This window comes from Mesoplodon mirus (genome assembly GCF_964341445.2).
Source record: "Mesoplodon mirus genome assembly, chromosome: 2".
NCBI classification, from domain to species: domain Eukaryota; kingdom Metazoa; phylum Chordata; class Mammalia; order Artiodactyla; family Ziphiidae; genus Mesoplodon; species Mesoplodon mirus.
The window spans coordinates 225,027,481-225,055,113 of NC_138977.1; the positions used below are offsets into that span (position 1 = coordinate 225,027,481).

Below are 27,633 nucleotides of genomic sequence, written 5' to 3' on the forward strand. Positions count from 1 at the left end.
CAGTATTTTGCAGAAAACTTCAGGAGATTTAGGACTCTGGATGAGGTCCATGGGCTCCAGGTTTTAGGGCATCAGTTCCAAGGACTTAAGAAATAGCTTAGTCCTTAAGAAACAGCTGAAAAAGTCGGGTGCTCCAGCAGTTTCTTTCAGACGATCTGAGCTTGTTTCCAAAGGATGGAGCTTGAAAGGTGTTCCTATAACATCCACTATTGCTCATTTGTTCAGCCATTCACTCATCCAATGCTTATTGATGGCCCATTTATAGGTGACTATTTAATCATTCTTAAATTTTAATGGAACAACAGTATGTCAATACTCAAATAGTATGGAAGGAAAAGGTTTGATTTGGCAAATATTTATTTTGAACGCAACCGGTGAGCCCATACAAGCTAATCAGTTCATTATTATTCAGCTGGTTTACTCCACTAGCCCTGTTTTGTGAGGTGTTACAGGCAGTGAAAGAAACAGCAAGATCATGTCCAGGATGACCACAGCCTAATTGAGAAGATCACACCGAGACACACGGGGCAGCTGGAAAACACTGGAGAGTTAAGCTGTGTGTTACCCATAATCACGACACTTAACCGTTCAGAGATGGGGGAGCCAGTGTGGTTTGGCGTAACTGAGAAGTGTTGGCAAGTTTCAAATCCCACAGATTGATTAAAAGTCATTACATACAGCTGTTCTCTTATACACCCTGGCCCCCTACTCCCAACCCCCCAAACTACAGTCTTCATGTATCTCCAAGTAGATCTATTCATATAGACAGGACTTCGGTCATCAGCTCTGGGGTGGCTTGTATTTTTTTCTTTGAAAAGTTCTTTATGAACTACAACTTAGATGTCTCAGTTTAGAATGGGTAGTAGGACATTTCAGTTTATTAAAGTTGATTTTGAAAAACCCTAAATTAAGAAAAAGATCTTCAAAAAAAAAGGCCAGGGTAAAGTGGAAAATGAATACACTTGAGGGGAAAAGAGAGATTGGCTAGAAAGCTGACTTTCCTGCCCTAAAAAGAAAATGACACCGACATTTCATTTTGCATTGCAACATTTTCTATGTTGCATTGGATTTCAATAAGCTGAACACTTACAGTAAAATCTGTCACCAAGTTCTAATCATGAGAAGCACATGACTGAAAAAGATTTTCTACTTAATGGAAAATTTCTAGAAATTGTTACTCAGTCATAAAAATGTTCTGGTATCTCCTTTTATCTTTTAAGTCATCCAAAGGCCAGATGTTGAGAAACTGGGGTGAAGCCTTTCCCTTTGCTCCAAACAATTGGCAGCCTATAATACATCTTAATTAAATAATTGCTTTGGACTGTCTTGTGTATAATTAATCATTTAGCTCTAGAGATTGCTGGAAACCACAGTGGACACAAAATTCAAGGATTCGGGGTTTCTGAGATGTGAAAATTTGATGTTCTCACAGCCCTTTCTGGCCCCAAACTAGATAAGCGAATGTAATTTAAGTTGAATGTCATAGGTATTTAGCTGTCAACTTGGAGTTGGAAGTATCTCAGAGTGTGGAATTTAAATCCAGCAGACTTTGAAAGTGGGGTTCTCTTCCCACTGGTAGAGCAGGCGGAGAGAGGTTAGAAGACAGTTGCCAATGTTTGGGAAAGATGAAGACTGTGGGTATCTTCTCTATGGGGAGATTAAGAGGATCAGGAGAACACGGGACTGGCCCTTATGAGGGGAGGGTGAGGCCAACTTCCGGGGCAGTGAGTGGTGGTGAATGGGAGAAGCAGAAGAGAGGGACAGTTGGAGATGATGAAGGCCACCCCTCACGGCACTCTGCTTAGGATCCAGGCTCAGTGGATGCCCCATAGAGCGCAGCTCGGGTCATTTTCCCTGCTGTCGAGGGCACACAGGTAGCTGGAGGTACAGGTGGGACCCAGTCTCCACCCAGGTCTCCAAGGCTTGAGATGTTCAGCCCCTGCGCTCTCCTGCCTGCCTCTCTCCTGTGCTGTCTTGAGAGGGTTGTGGGGCCCGAAACAGGGATGACTGTGACAGAGGCAGGAGTCAAAGGGGAAGGGCTGAAGAAATGGAGCTGCTGCTTTGAAAACAGGCGGCTTTTACTTTACATTTCAAAACCCTATTGTTTTTCCTTCAGTGGAAACAAAGAGGAATCTATTACAATTTTTTTTTTTTTTTTTTTTTTTTTTGCAGTACGCGGGCCTCTCACTGCTGTGGCCTCTCCCGTTGCAGAGCACAGGCTCTGGACGCGCAGGCTCAGCGGCCATGGCTCACGGGCCCAGCTCCTCCACGGCATGTGGGATCTTCCCGGACCGGGGCACGAACCTGTGTCCCCTGCACCGGCAGGTGGACTCTCAACCACTGCGCCACCAGGGAAGCCCCTATTACAATTTTAACGGCTTAAATATTAAATAGATTTACTATTTTGTTAGCTTTCAAAGTGATAACTCAGGGGACCTACACGTCCTCAAGATAAGTTTTTGTCCTTCTCGAAATTCAGTTTTTAATCTCCAAAGCAATGGTGAGTCAGGCAATCACACAGCTGAATGGCGTTGTTCTTCATATGATTTTTCTTTCTACTCCCAGGCAAGCAAGGTAGTGGCACATGGATTCTGATGACCTGTAATCAGATGATGACTCAAAAATGGGAATTGGGCTTCCCTGGTGGCACAGTGGTTGAGAGTCCGCCTGCCAATGCAGGGGACACGGGTTCGTGCCCCGGTCCGGGAAGATCCCACATGCCGCGGAGCGGCTGGGCCCGTGAGCCATGGCCGCTGAGCCTGCGCGTCCGGAGCCTGTGCTCCACAACGGGAGAGGCCCGTGTACTGCAAAAAAAAAAAAAAAAAAAAAAAAGGAATTAAACTTGCTGATTCTGTGTTCAATTGCAACTGAATTTTCTTGGAAATAGACTTTGGGGCTCAATACTGTGCTGCCAACCATGTTAGAGATGCAGTTGGCATGAAATTTAATTTCAGTCCTTTTTGGGAGGAGCTCACAGGTAAAAGCGGTATCCCACCTCATCTGTGTTTTTTTTTTTTTTGCGGTACGCAGGCCTCTCACTGTTGTGGCCTCTCCCGTTGCGGAGCACAGGCTCCGGACGCGCAGGCTCAGTGGCCATGGCTCACGGGCCCAGCCGCTCCGCGGCATGTGGGATCCTCCCAGACCGGGGCACGAACCCACGTCCCCTGCATCGGCAGGCGGACTCCCAACCACTGCGCCACCAGGGAAGCCCTCGTCTGTGTTTGATACACAGTGATGGCAGCAATATTAGTGAACACAGTGGCACCATCAGGTTTATTTTCAATAAGTCATTTCCATGTGAACGACTTATGTATAATCAAAACAAACAGTCATTATCCCCTGCTACGTGCAAAGCACCAGGCTAGCTCCCATGGAACCCATAAAGGCATCTCACCCATGGTTCCCATTTCAAATGTAATTCATAATCAGGTTTGGGAGACACGACCAAAGAGGTAAAACAAACTGTTTTATAAAAAATGTTAAGAGTAGCTATTACTACCATATGCCAACACATATATATGGAATCTAAAAAAAAAAAGGTTCTGAAGAGACTAGGGGCAGGATAGGAATAAAGACGCAGAGGTAGAGAATGGACTTGAGGACGCGGGGAGCGGGGAGGGTAAGCTGGGACGAAGTGCGAGAGTGGCATGGACATATATACACTGTCAAATGTAAAACAGAAAGCTAGTGGGAAGCAGCTGCATAGCACAGGGAGATCGGCTCGGTGCTTTGTGACCACTTAGAGGGGTGGGATACGGAGGGTGGGAGGGAGACGCAAGAGGGAGGGGATATGGGGACATGTGTATACGAGTAGCTGATTCACTTTGTTGTAGAGCAGCAACTAACGCAACAATGTAAAGCAATTATACTCCAATAAAGATGTTAAGATAAAAGAATAGCTATTACTGGCATATCAATAATAATAATAGCAGCTATGACTGATGGTTACCCTGAGCCAGGCTCCTTTTTAGAAATAACAGCTCTATTGAGAAATAATTCACCAACCATTAAGCTCACTCTTTTAAAGCATGCAATTCAATGGTTTTTTAGTATATTCACTGAGTTGTACAAACATCACCACCGTCTAATTCCAGAATGTTTTCATCACCCCTAAAGCAAACCCTGTACCCTTAGCAGTCACTCCTCACCCTTCCCTGCCGCCATGAACCAGGCTCTTGAAGTCTCTGTTTTCTCTAATATTTACAGCAGTCCTCTAAAGCAGGTATGATGAGCCCCTTTCATTAACAGGAAGCCAGTGACGAGAGCCCATGGTCTCTGTGCTTCCCCAAAAGATATATCCAAGTCCTCATCCCCGGTACCTGTGAATATAAACCTTCAAAAAGGGGGAGGGCATTTCCCCGCCAGTCCAGTGGCTAAGACTCCCATGCTTCCAATGCAGGGGGCGAAGGTTCAATCCCCTGGATGGGGAACTAAGATCCCACGTGCCGCGTGGAGCAGCAAAAAACAAACAAACAAAACAACAGGGGGCAGTGGTTTGCAGATGTGATTAAGTGGAGGATATCGAGCTAAGATTATCCTGGATTTAGGGTGGGCCCTAAATTCAATGACGTGTGTCCTCATAAGAGACAGAAAAAGGAGAAGACACAAACACACAGGGGCGAAGGCCCTGTGGACAGAGGCAGAGACTGGAGTGATGCGACCACAAGGCCAGGAACGCTGAGGACTGCCAGGAACCAGGAGAGAGGCATGGACGGACTCTCCCTCAGAGCCTCCAAAAGGAACCAACCCTGCCAACACCTTGATTTCAGGCTTCTGGCCTCCAGAACTGCGAGAGAAGACATTTCTGTTGCCTTAAAGCCCCCCAGTTTGCGGTCATTTGTTACGGCAGCCCTAGGAAACTAACACAGGCACACAGCTGGTCAGTGGCAGTGCCAGGATTCCCCAGATGGACCTGGCTCCCAAGCCTGCTTCCTTGCCTTTGGCCACTCTGGATGGTCAGCTCCTCTCCTGAGTCACCAAGGACTTGTGCCAGGGTGGGCGCAGCTGAATTCCAAGTGCAAAATGCCAGAGAAACTCAGAGCTGCCCAGAGGCTGGTCAGTCAGCCCAGCGCTGACCTAGGAATGGTTGATAAACAGCCCATGTGAAACGGGGGCCTTGAAGGGAGTTCTGGAAGATGGGGAGGGCCTGGAGGTGTGGGGAGCTCGGGGGCCAGGTGAACGGCCTCGAAGGAGCAAGAGTGCAGGGGAGAGAAAGGTCAGCGTGTGCTCAGAAGGAAACACTGTGGCTGAAACGGAGACGCGTGCGGAAGGACAGCGGGGCCACAGAAGGAGGGCGGGCACTGGACCTGGGCGGTGATCGATGCCAGGCAAGGCGCTCACCTTGGCTTTAGACCTCGGGCTGCCCCTGTGGCCTCGTCACCCACTGTGCCGCACACGCTTTGCGCAGAAGACAATATTGCCTCTTCCAGGCACTTCCAACTCCCAGCTGCCGGGACGTGGCTCTTGCTGGTCCCTCTTCCTCTGCCTTTCCCCACCTCCATCCCGGGACCGCTATCAAATCCACCGGCTCCTTGCCTTGTAACCGTTGGTGGCCACCCCTCTGGCCTGCGGGATGCAGCTGCTTTGGGGCCACGTCTTCACCCAAAGGCTCCCACCGTTCCCGGGCAGCCCTCGGGCAGAGGCTTCCAGGGTGAAGCATAACCTCTGAGGTCCAGGGTAGCCATACCTCCCTGCAGGATTCCCTGGGCCCTTCTGCCGAGTTTCTCGTGTGGTCTTGTGTACACCTACTTCACGGCACTTGCTTCCTCGTATTAAAATGATGTCTGGCTGCAGTGATCAGTGTGTGAGGAGGTGATGGATAAACACCCGTGGAAACACTGTTGCACAAGCACGTGAGTGAACAGGGGCTCTGACATGTAGGCCGTGGGGAGCCGTGTGGTTTCGAGTGCAGAGGGTGGCGGGACTTATGATCGAGCAGTGTTTTTGAAACACGACCTTCTGGAATGTGCGAGATGGGTGTGAAGGGAAGGGTGGAGGAAGCATGGGTGCAACGCAATTTAAAAATGCTGGAGGGGGCTTCCCTGGTGGCACAGTGGTTGGGAGTCCGCCTGCCGATGCAGGGGTCGCGGGTTCGTGCCCCGGTCTGGGAAGATCCCACATGCCGCGGAGTGGCTGGGCCCGTGGGCCGTGGCCGCTGGGCCTGTGCGTCCGGAGCCTGTGCTCCGCAATGGGGAGAGGCCACGACAGTGAGAGGCCCGCGTACCGCAAAAAAAAAAAAAAGTGCTGGAGGGAGGGAGGGAGGGCTGCTCTGGGGTGGCGACAGGGGAATGCGGAAGGGGAGATGGATGAGGGAGGTGCTGTAAGGGGTGGGCGTGGGAGGGGCTGGCGCCTGCCAGAGGTTATCAGAGATCCCCCTGGGGGCCAAGCTAGGAGCCTGGGATGGGCTGGACCTTCAATGGAAAAGAGTTCAGGCGGGGGGCCAGTCTGGGGACCAAGGAGTTGGGATTTGGACATTCTGAATTTTGAATGAAAGTAGAGCCTGGGAGAACTGAGACTTGACCTTGGGGGTCCTTCAGGGTGGGGACCAGAGCAGCCTTGGAGACGGTGCAGAAGGGCTCCAAACCCAGCTGTGGCTCCCACAGATGTTTACACAGGATGACGGAATGAATATCTCCACGGAGGAAGAGGAAGGGAGAAGGAGAGCCCTCACCAGAGGTGGCGTGGCCTGGGGGCTGGAGGGGAGCCAGCGGAGCCCAGCACGATAGAAGCTAGGGGAGCCGAAGGTCACAGAACAGAGGTCAAGGTCAAATTAACTTCACCTCCCACTCTAAGCTAATTTCTTTCTTAACGTGATCTACTACACTTTAAAGATTTTTTTAAAATTTGAACTGGCTGGGATTAAGTTTCACTGACCACTTGATGGCTTGGGGAGCGCACATTGATTCCACCAATGTTTATTGAGCACCTAGAGCGTGCCAGGTTCTAGACAGTGCTAGGGTGGGCCCAGGGCCCTGCTTTCCTAGCAGACAGGACAGCAAAGGCAAGGTCATCTCCACGTGCCTGACTTTTCGGCCCCTTAAACCACTTTGCCATTAGGTTGAGCTGTGACATCTGGAAAACCCACATCCACCCAGATCAGCGAACACTCAAGTCCAGCTGAGAGGTACCAGGGTCAGGCAACTCCTCGGCATCCTTGGACGTGGCCAGTCCTTCAGGAGGGCTGAGGCTCCTTTCCCAGCACTCGCCTCACTCCCTCTGACTTGTTTTCCTCCTAAGATCCTTCTTTCACTTTCTCAGCTGCGATTTCTGGTCAATTTCTTCAAATGGATCAATTCAACGTGTTTGTTAAATTATAAATAACAACACTGCATCAAAGCAGAACTTTTCCTTTCTTTCTTTTTTAAAACATGATGGTTGTGATTGCCCTGATCACTAAATTGCAAATGATTACCTTCATTATAATGGTTATTTCTGATTCCATGGACCATAACACTGGTCAATTCTACCCTTTGAAAGATAAGTTGATTGACTAGTTTTCAAGAGTGTAGTGGAGCAAGAAGTATTCCTGCATTTTGTGTTATGTTTGATCTCATTATATAAAACTTAGTGCAGTAAACTTTATGTTACATAATTAAAATCAATACAAGACATTAAAGGAACACAGCAATGTGTAGACTTATTCAGGTACCAAATAACCTGGCATCTGAGTATTTTTATTTAATTGAATTTTTAAAAGCATCTTGTGCTGTCTCCCACATCTAAGGCCAGTGCTAAGAGCTTATCAGACATGTTCCCTCTCCTGAAGGTCCTTACAGCAGGGTAGTGAAAGCACAAGGTACAGTAATTGACTGTAAGTGAGCCAAAGCAGGACGGGTGCCTTAACCCAGGGGTGTAAACAAATCTCTAGGAGGCGCCTGCTATGCTACAGGCACTGTGCTGCGGAAGCAAGGGCTGTCTGTGATGGAACAGGCGGGGCAGGGTTGAGCTGCATGGCAAGGGGTGGCTGGGAGGCCAGGGTGGGCTTTGTGGAGGAGGCATCATTTGATCTGGGCCTTGGTGGGAGAGTGAACCTTCCAAAGCCACTGAGAGATGGGGAGAGGAGTGCGTCCCAGGCCGAGACACAGCAGGGATAAAGGCAGTGAGACACATGCAGGGCATGTTCCGTAAACATGTAGAAAACCGTGGGGCTGGAATGGGGGAGGGGTTCCTCAGGGTAGAGGACGATGGGGCTGAAAAAGAAGGTTGGATCCAAGTTGTGCGAAAGATCTAGTGGAGCAAATATGGAACAAGGAGTCAGCCAGACTTGGGTTTGAGATGGACTTTTGCCCATTACAGCTGAGGGACTCTGGGGAAGCCACTTTCCCAGGCTTTGCTTCCTCAACCATAATCTGAAGAATGTAACCCCTGCCTACAGCTTAGTGAGCATCGCACGAGCCAAGGCTTGGTGTCAATGCGGGAGATGCCTCTCTCCTGAGAGAGCAGCTGTGACTAGGAAGGGGGTGACAGCATGCTTTGACGTGAGCACCTGCAGCTCCGAGCTGCAGCATCAGGACCAGGCCCCTGGTGACCGAGCCTCAGCTGCTCTGTAAAGCAGTGGCACTAACACCCGTCCCTGCCCTCCTGAAAGCAGAAACTGTGATGATGGCAAAGAGTAAAGTAGGACATAGCCTGCTTGTCATCACCCTTGGAGGGGGTGTGTGTGTGTGTCTGCACGTGTGCGCCTGTGTGCGAGAGCACGTGTAAAAGCGTGAGTGTGTAGGTGTGAGTACGAGTGCACCTCGTGCTCAGGTATCCTAAACTCCCCTTAAAAATGAAGTTGTCATTACAACGAATACCTAGTTTACAACTCTAGATACCAGTTTCCTCATCTGTTACGTGAATGCTTCCCTTAAGTCTATCAAAGCACAGGTGGTGATTCCCCAAGAAATTAAGCCTCATTTTAACCAGCATGCCCGCAGGGGATGGGAAAACTCTTGGCTCATTCCAAAATTGGGAGCCCCCAAGAGTCCTCACGCCAGGTTTCCAAGCAGAAGCTCGGAGGTGGAGCAAGAGAAGAGGAAGAAATGGTGAGAGACAGGTTTTCCCCCCCTAAGGATCTCATGCTCTAACCAGGCAGCTGGAAGGGGACAGCAATGTGGTGTTTGTGAATCAGATCAGGACACAGGGACATGGCTATTTGGATGCCCTGGCAGGAGCAAGCCAGGACTGGACGTCTGTCCCATTACAAAACACAGCGGCTAAGCTCCTCTGGGACGGGGCAGAATTCTCTCCACATCACTGGAACATGGTACCCAGGCATGACAGTGTCAGGGGGCATCTGGTGCTCATGGGGATGCTCGTGGGCTTAGGGACGCAGGAGCAGGGCCGAGGCACGAAGCCGCGGGAGCAACAACAGAGACCAGGAGAACCATGAACTCTGTGCTGACACTGTGCTAACGAGGGCTGGGCATCTTGGGGAGACATGTGATATGGTACAAAACTAACTTATGGCCCGAACTTCCCGTTTGACTTGGAGTCCTTTCAAAGGAAGGATAAGCTCTATGGCGGCACTCATTTTTATGACCTATTTTCCATGTTGCACTTCATTCCCTCCATTCAAGAGCTGTTTCCTCTTTAATCTCCCTTTCTGCTGGGATCTCCACACGTTTCTCTCTCCTTATCTTCTCCCCTTCAAGCTTCAAATGAAGAAGGATGACTTGTTTGCTTCCCTAGTCTCTTCCCTCTTCCAGGACAGAGCTTTCCTTGCCTGCCCGTCTTTGATCAGCCTTTTTGAAGCAAAGCAGGATGTTCCTTCTCTGCTTCTTCTCTGCAAAACTGTAATCTGCTGGGCTCTAATTAATGCATCCCCTAGGACACTCGAGTTTTCCTCCACATTCCTAGCTCTGAATGTATTTTGGGGTCACACCATATTTCACATAATTTTTAATCCTATATTCTTTCTCAAAGTCTACCAGGCTGCTGCTACTCTAGTTGCATTTTTACTTCCCCTCTCGATTGATTCTTCTGCCAGGAAGCAGTTGATCGAACACAGCTTTGTCTCTGGTCTGATTCTCTCCTCGCAAGATCATAAAGTTGACTACACAACTCCGGAATTTCTCTGTTGATGCATGGTCTGCTGCTTTTGTAACAACAGCACAAAGATCTGGGAAATTAAAATTCTCAGGAGCTCCATCCCCAGGCAGCAGCCTGCTCCGTCAGTGTTCCCACCCCGTCTTGGTGGTTGACACCAGACGACGCAGCACTCACTCCCCTGACTCTTCCTGGAACCCCAGCCATAAGTATTTCACAGTATTCCTCTTTGCCAAGTTGTGCTCTGTGCCAGGTACCCGGGGTGGGGCGGGTGGACATTCTCCAGGTGCCGGAGACAGGAGATGGTCCTGAGACTCAGACGCTCTGCAGAATCTGGTCAGAGAGATGGACCCCTCTGTGAGGGAGAAACCGGGGACCCTGCTAGTTACCTGTGTCTTTGGAGGGCAGGCCTGGGATGAAGGACAGGGAGTAGAGAGCAAGTGGCAAGGCCAAGCACAGTGGGCAGATCTGTCCTATTTAAATGTTACTCAGGAATACTCTACCCAGTCATTCATCTTCATAATTTAAAACTAATTAGTTAATGTCACTGGTTTGCAGATTGTTTTATTTAGTGTAAAAAGGAGCTATTAGGAATTCCCTTGAAGATACCCTCATCTCTTTATCCATCAAGGGTTTGATACTCTATGAAAACCACCTGAAAGTTATCAGACCAACCCTGACGTCTCCATGTATGCCTGGTCTAAGTTTCGCTAGCTTAGAGTTTTCACAAACATGTGGAAGCTGTTGTTGGAGTTGGCCTGTAGTTTCTGTGTGTCCCTGGCCCTCATCTGTCCTTTTTCTGGTTTTCCTTCATGTACCCACCCTTCTCCCCAACCCGCACCAGTCCCTGAGGCTGGGTGTGGTTCACACTCAGCCTGGCCCAGGGGTTGGGCACATAACCTGTTAATTTAGAGCATTCCACCCACCACTTCCCTGGTGGCGCAGTGGTTGGGAGTCTGCCTGCCAATGCAGGGGACACAGGTTCGAGCCCTGGTCCGGGAGGATCCCACATGCCACAGAGCAACTGAGCCCGTGCACCACAACTACTGAGCCTGCACTCTAGAGCCCGCGAGCCACAACTACTGAGCCCACATGGCATAACTATTGAAGCCCGCACGCCTAGAGCCTGATTGTTTCAGGGAGGGGCCCATGACCCAGTGAGGGACAATAAGTTGCATTTTGAGGACTTTTGCTGAGCTTAAGGGTCCTCATTCTTCTACTTGCCCTCTGAGGATGTAAGTCTGGAGCTGCCTGAAGACCCTCTGTCACCGCAAAAATAAACAGTGCCTGAGAATGAAATCAACACAGAAGAAGGTAGAGGCCAAAGATGGAGAGAGAATGGATTCTGATAACATCAGTTAGGCCCTGGAACCAGTCACACCTGAAGCCACCTCTGGACTTTTCGATAGCATGAATCTACCTCTATGCTTGGTCTTTAAGCCAGTTTGAATTAGCTTTTATGTTCTTTGCACACAGTGACCTCTATATTAATTTGAAGGTTGGAAATATCTAGCCTTCAAAACAGGTCCATCTTTTAGGTTCCAGAGAGGTGTGACAGTAAAGTGCCGACTTCCCATGTATGTGTTAGAGACTCTCTACTTTCAGGTGTATTGGCCACCACACAGGAGAGGGGTGACTGTAATTCTCAGGTGTGTGTGGTCCTGTGTGCTCCACCCGGCCCTCGTAGGAGCAGTGTAGCTCTGCACGGAATTAACCCAGAAACACGGCACGGTCACGCCTCCCTGACTGGCCCAGTCCCAGAATCAAAGAATGTAAGACTGTCTCGAGTGGCTGATGGTTTTTCCATTGGCTGCTCACTCAAGGTCAGGCACAGGGCTGGGTGTTCCTATGGGTCATTGTACTTATTTTCACAACCACCAGTCTCAGCTAGAGTCTTTATCTCCATTTTAAATACAAGGCAACTGGCGCTCAGGGAGGCCCAGTGACTGGTCACTGCTTGGGCTATTGTGCTCGGGGGCACGGACATCTATCTGATGATCCCAGAGGGCCTACCTCCAATTGGTCACTCACCTTGGCCCAGATGCCAGCGGGGCTGACCCCACCCTGTCCTTCATCTCTGTGTCCTCCAGGTGCCTGTGCCCTGGTTTTTCAGAACTGGGCCCTTAGCCCCACACAGCCCTTCAGTCCTCTAACTGATCCCACCCGCCTCCCTCGGCCCCTCAAACCTTCCCACTGTGCCCTGGGGACTCATGGTCCCCCACAAACTGCCCTCCCCCTGATGCGTTCCTGAGTGTTCCCGTCACCTCCTCACCCCAGCCCACGTTTGCTGCTGTGGTTTCCCTGCGTAGGACTGGAGTGGGAGAAGTGGGAGGGGAGTCAGTTCGGGACAGACTGTTAGATTCCAATGGTAAATACTTAAAAATGAATCCGGTATCTCAAGGACTGGGGGAGATGAGAGGAAACAGAACCCCCGTCCTCTGACGGTCAGAGTGGAAACGGGGCGGGCACGCTGTCAGGACACGGCAGCAGGGCTGGGCAGGTCACACCCTTCCCTCCTTCGGGCGCCTCCATCCGAGCCGCGCCCGGGTCACGGAGCCCGAGGCCTGCGGGGCCGGTCGTTGGCAGCTGAGAGAGACTGGAAACCACCTAAATGCACGTGGCGGAGAAAATGAGGGGAGGAAACGCGGGTGTTTGTGGAACGGAAGGCTGTGCGTGGTGAGGGAAGAGGCCGCCCTCACGCGCCAGGAAGGACGATGCCCAAACGATGCCGAGCGCGGACACCGGCTGCAGGGCGTGCGGCGAGGCCCTCCTTCACGTGCATGTAAGGCGCACAGGTGGTCCACGCCATGAAGAACGGCAGCGGGCGGGGGGACACGTGTTGGGAGTCGGGGGGTGTTGGGGGCGCACGTGGGGCAGGGATGCCCCAGGAAAGGACGGGCAGGGGGACGTGCGGCCAGAGGCCCAGCTGCACCCTCCCTCGGACCGGTCTAGCCGCCAGCCGGGCCCAGGGCTGCACGTGCTGACCAGGCTGCGGCCAGACTAGGGTGCTGTTATTCTGGAGAATTCCGTCCACTAGCGGCTGTACTGTCTGTCCATAAGAGCCGCCAACACGATTACTCACTAATTCAAGAGTACCTGTGATTGCTCACAGCGCCGCAGGACTCACGGGAGGCAAGGTTGCCAAGAGCGCCGCTTCCGCTCCCCCTGCGTGGGGCGTCTGTCTCCATCCACAGCCGCTAAACCCCGACCAGGACCCCAGTCTCCACTTCGCTCCCGTCATGTGTAGTGTGTTACGTGTGCTGAGTTGTCCAAGGTGCGTTGTGTGCCTGGGGCATGTTGTGTGTGTGTTGTGTTGATAAGTGTGGTGTGTCGTGTGTGATACATTGTGTGTGTGTTACAGGGTGTCTGTGGTGCTTGTACTGTGTGTGTTTTGGTGTGTGGTATATAGTGTGTGGTACATGTGTGCTAAGGTGTGTGTGTGTGGTGTGTGTAGTAAATTGTGTGGTGTGTGTGTGGTGTGTGTGGTATATTGTGTGTGTGTCTATGGTGTGCATGTTGTGTGTGTGTGGTATATTGTGTGTGTGGTGTGTATGTTGTGTGTGTGTGGTGTGTATGTTGTGTGTGTGGTATATTGTGTGTATGTTGTGTGTGTGTGGTGTGTGTGGTATATTGTGTGTGTGTGTGGCGTGTATGTCTGTGGTGTGTGTGGTATATTATGTATGTGTCTGTGGTGTGAATGTGTGTGGTATATTGTGTGTCTGTGGTGTGTATGTTGTGTGTGTGGTATGTTGTGTGTGGTGTGTATTTTGTGTGTGTGTGGTATGTTGTGTGTGTGGTGTGTATGCTGTGCGTGTGTGGTATATTGTGTGTGTGTGGTGTGCATGTTGTGTGTGTGTGGTGTGTGTGGTATATTGTGTGTGTGTGGTGTGTATGTCTGTGGTGTGTGTGGTATATTATGTATGTGTCTGTGGTGTGAATGTGTGTGTGGTATATTGTGTGTGTGTGGTATATTGTATGTGTCTGTGGCGTGTATGTCTGTGGTGTGTGTGGTATATTATGTATGTGTCTGTGGTGTGAATGTGTGTGTGGTATATTGTGTGTCTGTGGTGTGTATGTTGTGTGTGCGGGGTGTGCACCGAGGTTCCTTCTCCGCCATGGCATGCAGTACTCGCAGACCCACGGCGCACAGTCCCGCATTCCCTGGGCCGCCGCTGTCCCAGGCCCTCCGTCCTTCCCTCCGCAGACCCACACTCTGGTGGCAGCGGCCAAAGCAAAGCAGGACTTTGAGGACACAAGCTGCTAGTTCACAAACTAGATAGATAAACCCAGTCAAGAGGCTGAGGCAGCTGGGAATCTGTCAAGACTGGTTTTCCTGGGGAGCCCACAGAGCCCGCCGGGGTCAGTTGCTGCGACTGGAAGGCAGGGCTGGCTCGTCCTCGGCAGCAGAAGGGATTGTTTCCTGCGTCGGGCAGGGGTCCCTGCCACCCAGGCCCGTACTCAGCTCACCTGGATCTGTGCTCAGTCAGCCCCTCACTTTGTGTCCTAGTGAGAAGAGGCCCTTTTCATTTTTATTAAGCAAGCAGCTGAAATGCTAATACCTAATGTCCTATTTTTTTTAACACTGGGAGTTGTTTGACATCGAGCCACAAAAACAAAAGATATTCCCCAAATCCTTGGCTGCTGAAACCCAGCCAACCTACCAGACCTGAGGATGGCCTCGAAAGAGGAGCGGCAAAGGAAGGCGAGCTGAGATGGGAGTGGGGGGGTGCGGTGCCCTCCGCATTGCCAGGCAAGGGCTCCTCGGTTCTGCCAGGCAGGGGCGAGGTCCGTCACTCTAGTGCTTTAGAGCGATTGGAGAAGGGGGTGGTCTGCGGTAGCTGTGCTTAAGGCCAGAGCTGCCACTGTCAAGGTCACTTACCTGAGACCAGAACAAGTGCTGAGACTGACCGTGGAACCAGAATAGCCCTGCACGTGTCCATGGTAGTAACAGTGACCCTGAAAGGAGGAGAAAGTCGGTTCAGTCATGCTGTCTTCTTGTCCCCTCACAATAAACCAACAGCCTCCAATCATCTTGTTTTCAGCTACAGAATTTCCTTTTGCATAAAATATTGAACCAGCCAGCGGTCTTAATATTTCATGCCAGCCCCACGTGACCCAGCCAGGATCTATGGCAGGAATATCTGATTTACTTAGAGATTATCAACAGGGTTTCTAATTGCATCCCGGTTCCATTCTCGTCTCTCTGACACCCTTCAGGAAAGCCCTGATGTGGAAGGTTTTACAAACTCCAGCAGCTGAACAAATCACATTGTGTGATTTTGCACATTACAAATTGTCTTTTGTAATGAGATGAGGAACTGTGTGGGGTATTTAAGCACACTGTGAAATGCAATAAAATGAGGCCCAATCTATGGCTTATGAAAACAGAAAAGGCTACGAGAGGAAGGGGGTGAGGAGACATAGCGGGTAGCTTCATGAACTGCCCAATTGAGAGCAGAAAGACTCTCTTAGCAGGAGAGAAAAATAGGAAGGTCTTCTAAGACAAAAGTCCTTGGGTGACATGCCTGCAATATTCCATTTCTTTAATAATGTCACTTGCAAAAAGAAACCACAGCACAGGCACGTCCTTAGTGAAGATAGATATCTGTCCGGAATCAAGGTTAATTTTATTGTTGAACAAATGTTATGTTGCAGCCCCAGTTAAGTGGCTGGCTGGCAAGAAACGCTAAGTGCACTTAGTGTTCCTCATTCAAGGCCTCTGAATGCCAGCGGCGTGCGGTCCCGAGGCAAAGGGCTGTGTCTTCTAAGGGACAGGAGAAGTGGATGCTGGGGTTTCAGCCTCAGCACACAGCTCCTTCAATCAGGACCACAGTTAATCACTTTTTCCAGGGCAGGGCAGGGTGTCCAGTTGTCCTGCCTGACAGGGACAACATTCCAAAGACCACCTTGACTTTGGTAAGAAAGAGGGCCGGATGAGATTGAGTGGCCAGGGCAATCCCATGTCATGAAAAAGGGGCCAAGATGATCTCTTTGTCACTGAACAGAGGACAAAATTTTGGGATCATCTGAAAAGGCAATTACAGGAAGGGAGTGCTGCAGAATATTTGTTATTTTGACTTTTTCTTATTGATTCTGGAAGTTCTTTATATATTCAGGATATTAATTATGTGAGAAATGTCTTCTTAACTGACTTACGATATCTTTTATTGTATTTATTGCAAGTTTCCATTCTTATACAATCAAATTTATGCATATTGTGTATTGTTAACTTAAGATGGCTTTCTTCAACGTTATACATATGTCCTCGCTTATTTTCTTCTATTTCTTAGAATTAGTTCTTAGAATTAGTTCTTTAATCTACATTGGAATTCATTCTTGTGGAGGTATGAGGTTGGAATCCAACCTTCCCCACAAACTAAGAGACAGCTGTTCTTCACCACCATTTTCCTTTTCTTACTGATTTGAAATGTCACCTTGTCAGACATCGAATGCCCACATATGTATGTGGCTCCATCTCCATGTTCTCTGTGCTGGTCCACGGAGGCAAACCTCCACCTGTCCATTCCTGAGCCAACACCACACTGTTTGAATTCCTGTTATTCTATAGGAACATTTTGATATCAGAGCAAGTCCTCTTTTTTGATTGTGATTAAATTCACATACCATAACATCCACCTTTTAAAAGCATATTATTATGGGTGTTAGTACATTCATAATGTTGTGCAGCCATCACATCTAATTCCAAAATATTTTCATCACCCCAAAAGGAAACCTCACACTCATTAGCAGACACTTCCCATTAGCCACCCCTGGCAACCACTAAACTACTTCCCGTCTCTATGGATTTGCCTATTCTATTCATTTCATTTCATTTCATTTCATTTCACGTTAAGTGGAATCATACAAAATGTGGCCTTTTGTGTCTGGCTTCCTTTACTTAGCATAATGTATTCAAGGTTCATTCATGTTGTAGCAAGTATTAGTACTTCATTCTTTTTTTTTTTTTTTGCTGAATAAAATGACATTGTAGGGATATACCAAATTTTGTTTTCCCATTCATCGGTTGCTGGGGATTTGGGCTGTTTCCACATTTAGACTATTATGAATAATGCTGCCATGAACATTTATGTACAAGTTTTTGTGTGGACATATTTTTTTGGTTCTCTTGGGTATACACTATGGGTAGGTATATGGTTATATATCTGTAAGTGGGATTGCTGGATCTTATGGTGACTCTGTTTACATTCTGAAGTACTGCCATATTTTTCCCAAGCAGCTGAACCATTTTACATTCTCAGTGTATGGGATGAATGTATGAACTTGTCCACATCCTCACCCACATTTGTTATTGTCTATGATGTTGATTACATCCATCCTAGTATATGTGAAGTAGTGTCTCACTGTGGTTTTGATTTTCATTTTCCTAATGACGTATGACGTTGGACATCTTTTCACATGCTTATTGGCCATTTATGCATCTTTTCTGGAGAGACGTCTATTCAAATCCTTTGTCTATTTTTTAATTTTTTCTTTGTCTTTTTATTGTTAAGTTGGAAGAGTTCTTTATATACCCTAGATTCTAGACCCTTACCAAAGATATGATTCGCAAATATTTTCTCCCATTTTGTGGGTTGTCTTTTCACTTTCTTGATGTCTTTTGTAGCACAAAAGCTGATCATTTTGATGAGGTCCAAGCTCTCTATTTTCTTAATTTGGTTGCTTATGCTTTAGGTGCCATATCTGAGAGACCCTTACCTAACCTAAGGTGATAAAGACTTACACCTATGTTTTAAGAGTTTTATAGGTTTAGCTCTTACATTTAGATGTTTGATTCACTTTGAATTAATTTTTGTATATGCTTAAAGTAGGGCTCCAATTTCACTCTTCTGCTTGTGGATATCCAGGTGCCCTGAACCATTTGTTAGAAAACGATTCTTTCCCCAATTTGTCTTGGCAATCTTGTTGAGAGTGAGTTTTCTTTTGATACTATCTTTTCTTCAGAAGTTTCTACAGTATTATTGCCTATTTTCTCTTTCAGGTGAATTTTAGAATCAAATTTTAAGCTCTGCAATAATCCTTTGAGATTTCAGCTTGACTAATTTGAATGTAGAGGTCATTTTAGTCAGGATTTGTAGTTTTCAAATAAGAAGTTTTTCTATTCATATACACGGTATGTCTCTCCACATAATAAGGCCATTTTTATGTCCTTCTGCCTAGTTTTAGATGTTTTCTTTTTTTGAACGGCTTTGGAAAGTTTTCACTTGGCTTATGTCTAGGTATTGTATAGGCTTGTTGATATCATAAATAGGGTCTTTTTATCTATTACATCTTATACACAGTTATATTTAATGTAAAGGAAAGCTTTTTTATTTTTTCAAGTTGATCTTGTATCACAGACTCCTGCTGGGCCATCTTATCAGCTTAACAATTTGTAGCATAGCTTGGAGTTTTTATGTTGTTGACTATACCAGCTGGAAATAATGACATTTTCTGGGCCTCCTTTTTGACCCCCATACAACGTTGAGGAGTGGGGTGGCCCGGTGGCCAGGGACAGAGGTGGGAGAGGGGACTGCCCACAGAGGGAAAGCACATGCACAAACATGGGCAGTGGGGGAGGGGGACAGTTCAGGGAGGGGCTTTGTCTGCTTGGCTGGGAGATTCCGGCGTGGAGGCAGACTCACTGTCCCATTTCTCCTCTGGCGAGGGTGTCCTCTTCAGTGAGCATGTGGCCCAGGGAAGGGGGCACGAGGGATAGTCCTGGGGGACACTGCCCAGCCAGCCGCCAGGCATCCCGCCAGGCCATGGGGGACCCTTGCTGCCAGCCTGCCTCTTCGGTTTCCATGGGAAGTAACTTTTGAAAGGCTCCATGGTTCCCCCTCTCTAGGTAACTCTAGCTTTGCGTACTTAAGGGAGTCATGATAACAATCCTCTAAACATGGGGAGGTTGTGTAACTGGATTGTAATGCCCCAGGGCATCAGAGCGGCCTGGTCCCCTCTGCACAGGGTGGGGGGATTTCAGCCCTGGGAACCCAGCAGACATGTTGGAGCTGAGATGACTCAGGAAGTGAAGGGACCCAGCTGGTGTTATAAGTTAGGCTGCCTGGGGGAATGAGCATCACTGGTTTTTGACTTACTCATTTTTGAGGGTCTTGTACATTAAATACTTTGCTCCATTTTAGATAACTGTGAAATATTGCTATAGGAAACCAAGTATTGGTTAAAAACTTAAAAACCAAATGGTGACAATAGTCTTAATGATCAACCTTTGAAATTTCAAACTCATTTATTCTCAGGGTCGATTTACTTTTTAATAGATTACTTATCAAATGTGCTTTCAAATTAAATACCCAGAAATATAAGCTTATTAAAGAATGAGCTGAGAACAAATTAGTATAAAATTAATTTCCAGGGCTTCCCTGGTGGCGCAGTGGTTGAGAGTCCGCCTGCTGATGCAGGGGACACGGGTTCGTGTCCCGGTCCGGGAAGATCCCACGTGCCGCGGAGCGGCTGGGCCCGTGAGCCATGGCCACTGAGCCTGCACATCCGGAGCCTGTGCTCCGTAACGGGAGAGGCCACAGCAGTGAGAGGCCTGCATACCGCAAAAAAAAAAAAAAAAAAAAAAAAAAAAATTAATTTCCAGTTCAACAACTGAGCTGAATTATTGTTTATAAAAGAGGAGGGGGTGAAGAAAAAAAAGAGGAGCGGGTGGATTCTAGCTCTTGTACTCTGGTCCGTAAACAACCCCAACTCTCTTAGTCAGTACCAGAGTTAACACCTCATTTCTTAGCTCTAAAACTATCTTCTGTTCACCTTCAGACAGTTGACTAGCAAGCCCATTGCTCACTCTGGACTGTTACTAGAACTCCAAATTCTAGATCCTCCAGGAAAATTGCAATCTCATGAAGTTTTGTTTTTTTTTTTCAATACGATTAACTAAATGTTTAGATAAATGTGATTTGGTTTTTATAATATAGAAGTCATCATATAGATAAACTGACAAATCAGAGAGACAGACTCATCACACGAGGTGTCACATAATTGGTTGGGGAATTTGACCATGGGGAGTGGAGGAGATGTACGTTCCTACTCCTCTGGGGGGCTTGATCCCCTTTGGCGGTGGCCAGGGTCGAGAGAGAGAAGTGCAGGCAGCATCACATGGGGGCCAGCAGTGCCCACTCAGCAAAGTCTCCAGGTGAGTGTGTGTCCCCATATCTGAGGGCCAGGTTGCCTCCTACAGACTGATGTTAACAGGCAGGAACCTGCCGGGCCTTGTAGATTCGCAAACATGTGTCCTGTTGGATCTGGATGTGGCCACACCTCTGAGAGATGCAGGCAGCCATCATGCCTTGGAGGTCTTGGGCCCCAGGGCCCACTGGATCTGTCGATCACAACAATTACCCTTGCAAGCCTCCCCAACTGCATCCCCTCCCAATTGCCTCAAGAGAGTCAAACCATACCGTCTCTTTCTTTCTCTCATGCTCACGTCTCTAAAGACGTGGCTGAACAAGACATCATCTTATTTGCACAGCCGTCTTGGCCTAGTTCTGCTGATCCAATACATTCTCTTTCTACCAGCAAAACATAAGAGAAAATAGTCCCAAACATGCATAACCACAAAATTACATCTTTTCCTTTACAAAACCTCTAACCATTTATTTTATATACTTATTACTTAACCTAATGCATTTCCCCCCTCCGGTAAAATAAACACTCCTTCTGTTTAATACTATCAATCAAATATAATGGTGGGGAAGAGGATATAGAATAAGAACACTTGAGCTTGAAAATAGTAGCCCTCAACTCTATGCCATACGGGAAGTAAAATAAAAATTCTGTTACCCAACTCTCAGTGGACTAGAAAGAAAGGAACTTTATATGCTAAATTGCTAACAAAAGTGGCCTGACCTCGTGATTAAAAAGGACCTGTGAGCAGACAAATTCCATTAGGGAGTAAGCTGAGCAAAAATTATTTTCGGTGTTCTTTTCCTTGGGAACTTTAAAGGGCCTCCCCCGCTATATGCAATATGACAAACTGTCTTGATGTAGCATTTGAATCGCACAGTGTTCTAGCTGGAAGGGAACTTCAGGCCGTCCAAGACCAACCTTCCCTGAACAGATGTGGAAACGGAGGCCCCGACTGGTTAAATAACTGTCTAAGGTCACAGAGCTGGTTCACGGCAGAGCAGGGACTAAAGGTCAAGCCTCTCGTCCCCAGGCCGGACAGCTTCTCTCCACATCTTGCTGCTATGGACATGCACCCTTGCGATGAAAAATTGTCACCTAAAATCCAAACTTGGACAGAATACTCTTTCAAGTACAGAAGAGCCTCATCACTCAGGGAATCCGAGGAAAGTAAAGTCATTTCTAGACTCAGAAATATCTGCAGATAGGAGGGGTGTGAGGGTGAGTGAGTGTGTGTGTGCACACGTGCATGTGCGTGTGCCTGAGCCACTGACCTGCGTTTCAGCACACCTACGGTCCAGCCTTTCCTCCCCTGTACGGAGCATCAGGCCCCCACATACCAAGGGTTTGCTTGAGACTGAAAAAAAGGTTACAGTGCATTCAAGCAAAGGAAGAAGTGACTTTGCAGCCCCGTGTGTTTCTCTGACTGAGTGACATTACGCTTTCCCCTGAGAGTGTACAGGATGGATTGTTGAGAAGTAAGTCAGCACACCCACGCTCCCTAGGCCATGTCTGCTCCCAGCTCTAACAAGAACCGTGTCTGCTTAAAAGATTGGGAAGGACCAACCTCAAGGGCCGCTCATGTTACTTTGTGGTGCTGGCATTCGGCAGGAGAGAACACAGCTTACCAAATTGTGTTCCCGATCCTTGGGAGTGCCCTGTAACCTGGGCCGGGAAACACACGGCTGCCATAGTGAGAGCGCTGGACCGATCTGGAGTTGGAAGTCTTGTGCTCTGAGACTCCGTCTCTCTTTTTAATTTGTAAAACGTGATCGACACTTGCTGCCCGGGGTCTCAGGGATCGAATCAATCTGTGAAATGTATGTCCTTGTCACAGATCTGGGATATGACGAGACGTACTTAAACCCATTATGCTGTAAGCGCCATGTTCTGCCTGTCTATTTCCGTCTGCACTGGACCCCGGCTCAGTGTAGGTTTGCCGAATGAATGAATGAACACGTGTGAGAAAAGCTGACCCCTTAGAGAGCAGGGAGTGTGGTTTTCTTACACTGCTGCACTAGTTCCTAACTCACAGCTCTCAAGCTTCTTGGCTGTCGTGCGGGACTGTGTAGATAGATGAACAGGAGCGGGAGGGACTTGAGGGGCTTGGTGGGCGCGGGGTCAGAGACACGTGCCTTCAGAGCCGGGCGTCTGGCACAGCTCAGGGACCCCTTTCTTGCCCGCAGCTCCCTCTCTCCTCCTATTATCTCGACACATGAAGGACTTCAGAAGGAATGGATGGTCCAGGGTAGTTAAGAGATGCTGTGAATCCATCATCAAGGCAGAGCAGTGGCTACAACGGGCTCAGTTTTCTAGAAGCCTGACTGTGCGCCAGGTTCAGTGTCTGTTTCGTGTTCACGGTCCTGGCTGGCTCAGGGCTCAAGCTGGGATTGTAGCCTGGGCAGCCTGCCTCCCTGGCTTCTGAACCCATCCTCTACACACACTGCTTCCAGACAGAAGGCTGTCCCGGAGCCTCTCCTGACACCCTTACAGAAGGAAAGTCACCACACCTGGAGCTCCTCTGTGAACTCACTGCACATTCCACGTGGATTTGGCTCTTCCATTGTTTGGCTCCTAAAGCATCTTTGCCACGGGTGCATCGTGTTGTCTGTGGTCAGACGGTATGTTCCTTGAGGATGGGGAACGTGTCCCCCTCCCTCCTGTACACCGCCACGTGGCACTAGACCTTGCTCAGTTCCACTGGACTTCAGAGTGATGCACTCAGCAAATTCCCAGAGGGCTTTCTGCCCCTCCCCATATCCCAGGACAACAGGTCAGCAGAGCATCCTCTGCTCTCCCCAAGAAGTACCTGCTGGGTCTCTCTCTTTGCAAACGAATGCCAGCCTGTTCCTGAATCCACCTCGCTACAGTTTTATATACTAATTCCACAACACAAGCCGCACGGCCATGGACATACAACAGACACTCTCCAGTGTTTTGTCTGCATTATAGTGGTTAGGAGCTCAGATTCTAGACTCAGGCCGTGTGAGTCTGAATCCTTATTAGCTGGGGGCTTAGTCTAGTTACTCAAGCCCTCTATGTCTCAGCTTCCTCATCTGGCTGTAAAAATAGCAAAAACTGATTTATTGTGAGGATCAAACAACAAAATGTATGCAAAGCGCTTTGCACAATGCCTGGCACGTTGTTGGTGCTTACTTCATGTTACATTGGGCACTCAACAAACATTTGTTGTTGAATGGGTGTATAAATGAATGAGTGAATGAACGCATGCATGAAAAGGTAAGGTATGTCACCATGATGGAATGGGAATACTGGTCTCAGAACTTTAGACTCGATTAAGGAGGCACTGAGGAAGCTCTTGATGATTTGTGAGGACTGAAACACAAGTGCAAAAGGGAATGGCATAAATAGAAAAAGATGCTCTAGAAGGATCATGTAGGCAGGAGTGGTGGCTGGATTAAACACAGGTGAGATGTGAAGTGGGGAGAAACGTCAGGTGGCCATGACAGTCTTCCAGCCGAGGAGAAGGGAGGAGCTGAGCTGCAGCAGCAGGTATGTCAGCGGATCAGGAAGGGGGGTAAGGTGGCTGTGAAGGCGGAAATCAACACAGGACACGGCGAGGACCTGAGGGGAAGAGTGAGTGAGTAGTGCCTTGGTCAGTGGGAGGACGGAGCAGCCTTCTGAGACAGAGGCAAGCCTGGAAGAGCGGATGAATTAGACATGCAGAGAGTATGGAGATGTTAGGGAAGTTAAGTCCATTTTAAATCATTTTTTAAGAATGTGATAACAGGCCTAGCTCATACCTGGTACCTGTACGAGACGGGAATGGTCTCTGCCTTCCCTCCTACCCCAAGAATCATCTTCCATCCTCTTCAGATGCTCTCTAGCAGAGATGGGATGTGGCTGACTCTCTAATACCCATTTGCCCTGACATGTTCAGTCCTAGCCAATTGTAGAAGGTTCTACTCCGTTTTGATAGGAAACACATTTGCCGTGGAAATGAATGGGATGTCAGTCAAACAATACTTTTGATCAAGATATGGGATTTCATGCCCGTCTGATGGTCCAGCCTCAGTTAATATTGAAGGTCCCCTTTGGACGTCTATTATAGCAAATGTTTTCATAAATTTTTAGAATGAGAAACACATACAACAAATGGAACCCTTCAGGTGTAGAAGGTCAGATCTTTTTCCTTCTCCCCATCTCCATGCCCCTGGTCTCAGCAGCCATCTCCTCTTACCCGGGCTTTGGGCTCTTCCATGAGACCCAACGGCCTGACCTCGCTGGATCTCTGCTCTTGCCCCTCTGATGACCTTCAAGCTGCAGCCAGTGGAATCTTCCAAAGTCTATCCCTAGTTATGACATCCCCTTGGTTGACACTTTTTTTTTTTTTTTTTTTTTTGCGGTACGCGGGCCTCTCACTGTTGTGGCCTCTCCCGCTGCAGAGCACAGGCTCCGGGTGCGCAGGCTCAGCAGCCATGGCTCATGGGCCCAGCCGCTCCGCGGCATATAGGATCTTCCTGGACTGGGGCAACGAACCCGCATCCCGTGCATTGGCAGGCGGACTCTCAACCACTGCGCCACCAGGGAAGCCCCTTGGTTGACACTCTTTAATGGCTTCCCCATCTTCCTCCATGACAACCAAATTGTCACCTTGGCCTCCAAGTCCTACATACTCTGGTCCCTGTCAAATTGTCGACATTTCCCCACTTCCAAGTAAAAGTTGGCATCAGCCAGAAATGTCCTTCCCTTTCCCATCCTCTGGTTCATGCCTCCTTAAACTTCAGATCTTGGTTCACATGTTCCTTCCTCCATGAAGTCTTCCATGATTCCTCAGACTAGATTAGGCCCCTTTGCCTTTCCTTCGGTGCACTCAGCACAGATTTTAATTTGGTCTGTGATTCTTGGAATAATGTCAGTCTCTACCCTCCAGCTCCATGTGGGTCTCCTGTCTGTTTTTATTGTCAGTGGGAGTCACAGGGCCTGGCACAATAGGAATGCTCAGTTAACATGCATGTAATAGAAGGATGTGTTTGGACCAAAGCACTGGCAACGTTTAGGAGACTTTCTGGAGGGCATTCTGGCCTTTCCCAGAGTTGTCTTTTGGGATATAGATAGCATAAACATCATGGGCATTGTCTCCCACGGGCCTTATTAAAAGAGACAGTATAAGACATAATCTTCCCCTTAGATGTGGCCAGCAAAGGCTTAAGCCACAAATATTTCATCCTGTCAGGATAATAGAGAGATAAAAGACAGGGGATCAATTCCAAAATTAAAATCAGCCACTAGTTTGCTTGTCAACCAGCTTACACTGATGGTTGAGAGATTAAATTTAAAAAAGAAAGATGCTAGCGAAAAAGTAGTTCTTATTTTATATATAATTTTAAATTTAGGGAAATCCATCGTGTGCTGACTTTGGGGGAAAAGGGGATGAATCAGCACATTTCTTTTTGTTTCCCAGCCTGATTCAGTAGAAACAAAACCTCCAAAGCTGCATCTGTCTCCTCACCACGAAAGACAATATGAGGCCCTGAGCTCCCCTTAAAGGGTGTCTGCTGGAAGATGGGCTGTCTAGGGCTAAGGGTTTTCTTTAGTGAACGAGATTGTTCACCCATCTTTACAGTAACATGGCTGACAGCTCAGAACAGGCACTCAAAGGAATGGGGGAAGGTGGCCCCAGATTACGAGAAAAGTCATTGTTTTTCTAATTGTAAAAGCAATATATGCTTGCTGTTTCTGGAGGTTTCGGGGTGCCAATTAACCCAGCCTCCAGTTGGTTCACCTACTGAAGAAAGATTCGAAGAGTCCAATGAAGATCAAAATATACTACGCACTTCACTACTTCTGAAAGAGGGGTTTCTGGTATATTCCATCAGAGGACACAACTTAGGTCAGGGCAGAAGTGAGGCTTCCTGTAATTTCTAAGCCTCGTCTCCCCTCATCTCCCCACCCTGCTCTTATTAGCCAAGCCTGAGGACCCACCTTGGTGAAGCTGGTGCTGCAGGAGACCATTGCTTGGAATACTCCACAGAGGGGCCGGCAGGGCTCACCACACTTGACTGAGGGAAGACAGCAAGGCTAGCTCACGGCCTTTCCAAGGGAGGGGCTGTACCCCCTCCCCAGTTAGCAGGGACCAGCGGTTGCCAGGGCTTGCTTCCTCCCGCCCTCCTCTCCCTGAGAAGATGCTTCCATGGGGAGGAGTGAGGGAGTGAGTCTGGGGGTGGGGGTAGGTGTTTGCCTGTCTATACAGTTACCTCGTGGAAAGATGAGGAGGATGAGAAATGTAACCCGCCCACCACCCCATATATACCTCAATCAGCCCAAGTAGAAAAATACAGAGTCTCCACCAGAGACAACTACTATCAACATTCCAGTGCCCTTCCATCCAGGCTGTTTTCTAAGATGCCTGGATTTATAGCCTTCAGCCTTCACAATCCAAGTCCCAAACAGCCCCAGCGGCTGTTGGACCCTCGTTTATCTAGTCCTCTATTTCTTCTTCTTCTTATCATTTGCTTTCTTCCCAGATGAGAAAAAAGGACCAAAAATGCCCTAAGAAGAGGAAATTGGTCAGGGAGATGGAGACAGAAAACGTGAAACTATTAAAGTAACTTTGGAAGAATATCTTACATCTTCTAGATGGTCTGTAATCGACAAGCACCTTCACTATCATCTATAAGGGAGATTTGGAGGATTTGAGCCTATTGTCAAGTATTTCTAGGTTCTCTTTTTTCTGTTTCTATTTGGAACAACAATTTACACCATAAGGAGAGCTTTTGTGCTAATTCTAAAGGCGTATAAATGACATCCTCTTAGGAGAAAAAAAGAGAAAAAAAAGAAGTCAAGTGAAGTCAGGGCACCAATGATTACTTATATCTGAGATGGACCCTCAGGTCTTCTTTTGTGGCCTCCATCCTTATCCTGTGCTCCAGGGTCATATAGCTATCTGCCTACTGAACACCTTTACTATGCTGTCCCACCACAAACTCAACAGGGACAAATCTGTATTCACTGTCCCTTCTGCCTTCTAAAACCAACAACTGGTCCTTAATGACACCACTGAGAAACAAACCGCCCATCCCATGGCTTAAGCAGAAGCGGGAGGATTGCTGGTGCTTTTTTAGTTTTTTTTTCCCCTGTATTTTCACTCTGGAATTTTTATTGGACCTATTCTGTTCTCTTTAAAATATTTCACATTTTTCTCTGACTTTCCTATTATCTCGCATTCCTGGAGGAGCTAATTCTCATTTCCCTTGTCATTTACGCTGGCTTTTGTTAATCGTGTGTTTTGTAATTTTGACTTTGGGTCATCTTTGATAATATTCTTCTTCTTCTTGGTTTTTGATGTGGGAATCTCAGGTAACCTGGGCTGTAGAAATATCCCTATAGAATTGTTTTCAGTTAACTTCAGCTTGAGCCCATGGGATGCAGGGTTGCTGATTTGGGACCAGTTTTGAGGTCAACATTTACTGGGAATTCCATTCCTATGCTGGTATTAGA

General features: G+C 48.1%; 1 protein-coding gene across 1 annotated transcript in view; it reads right to left on the reverse strand.

Annotated features, from left to right (window-relative positions):
- Positions 1-27,633, reverse strand: part of ADAM12 (ADAM metallopeptidase domain 12) — a 397,973-nt gene that overhangs the window by 106,937 nt on the left and 263,403 nt on the right. Inside the window, exon 5 of the mRNA XM_082637797.1 lies at positions 14,909-14,985. Coding sequence (XP_082493923.1) covers positions 14,909-14,985 — 77 coding nt within the window. The remainder of the gene's footprint in view (positions 1-14,908; positions 14,986-27,633) is intronic.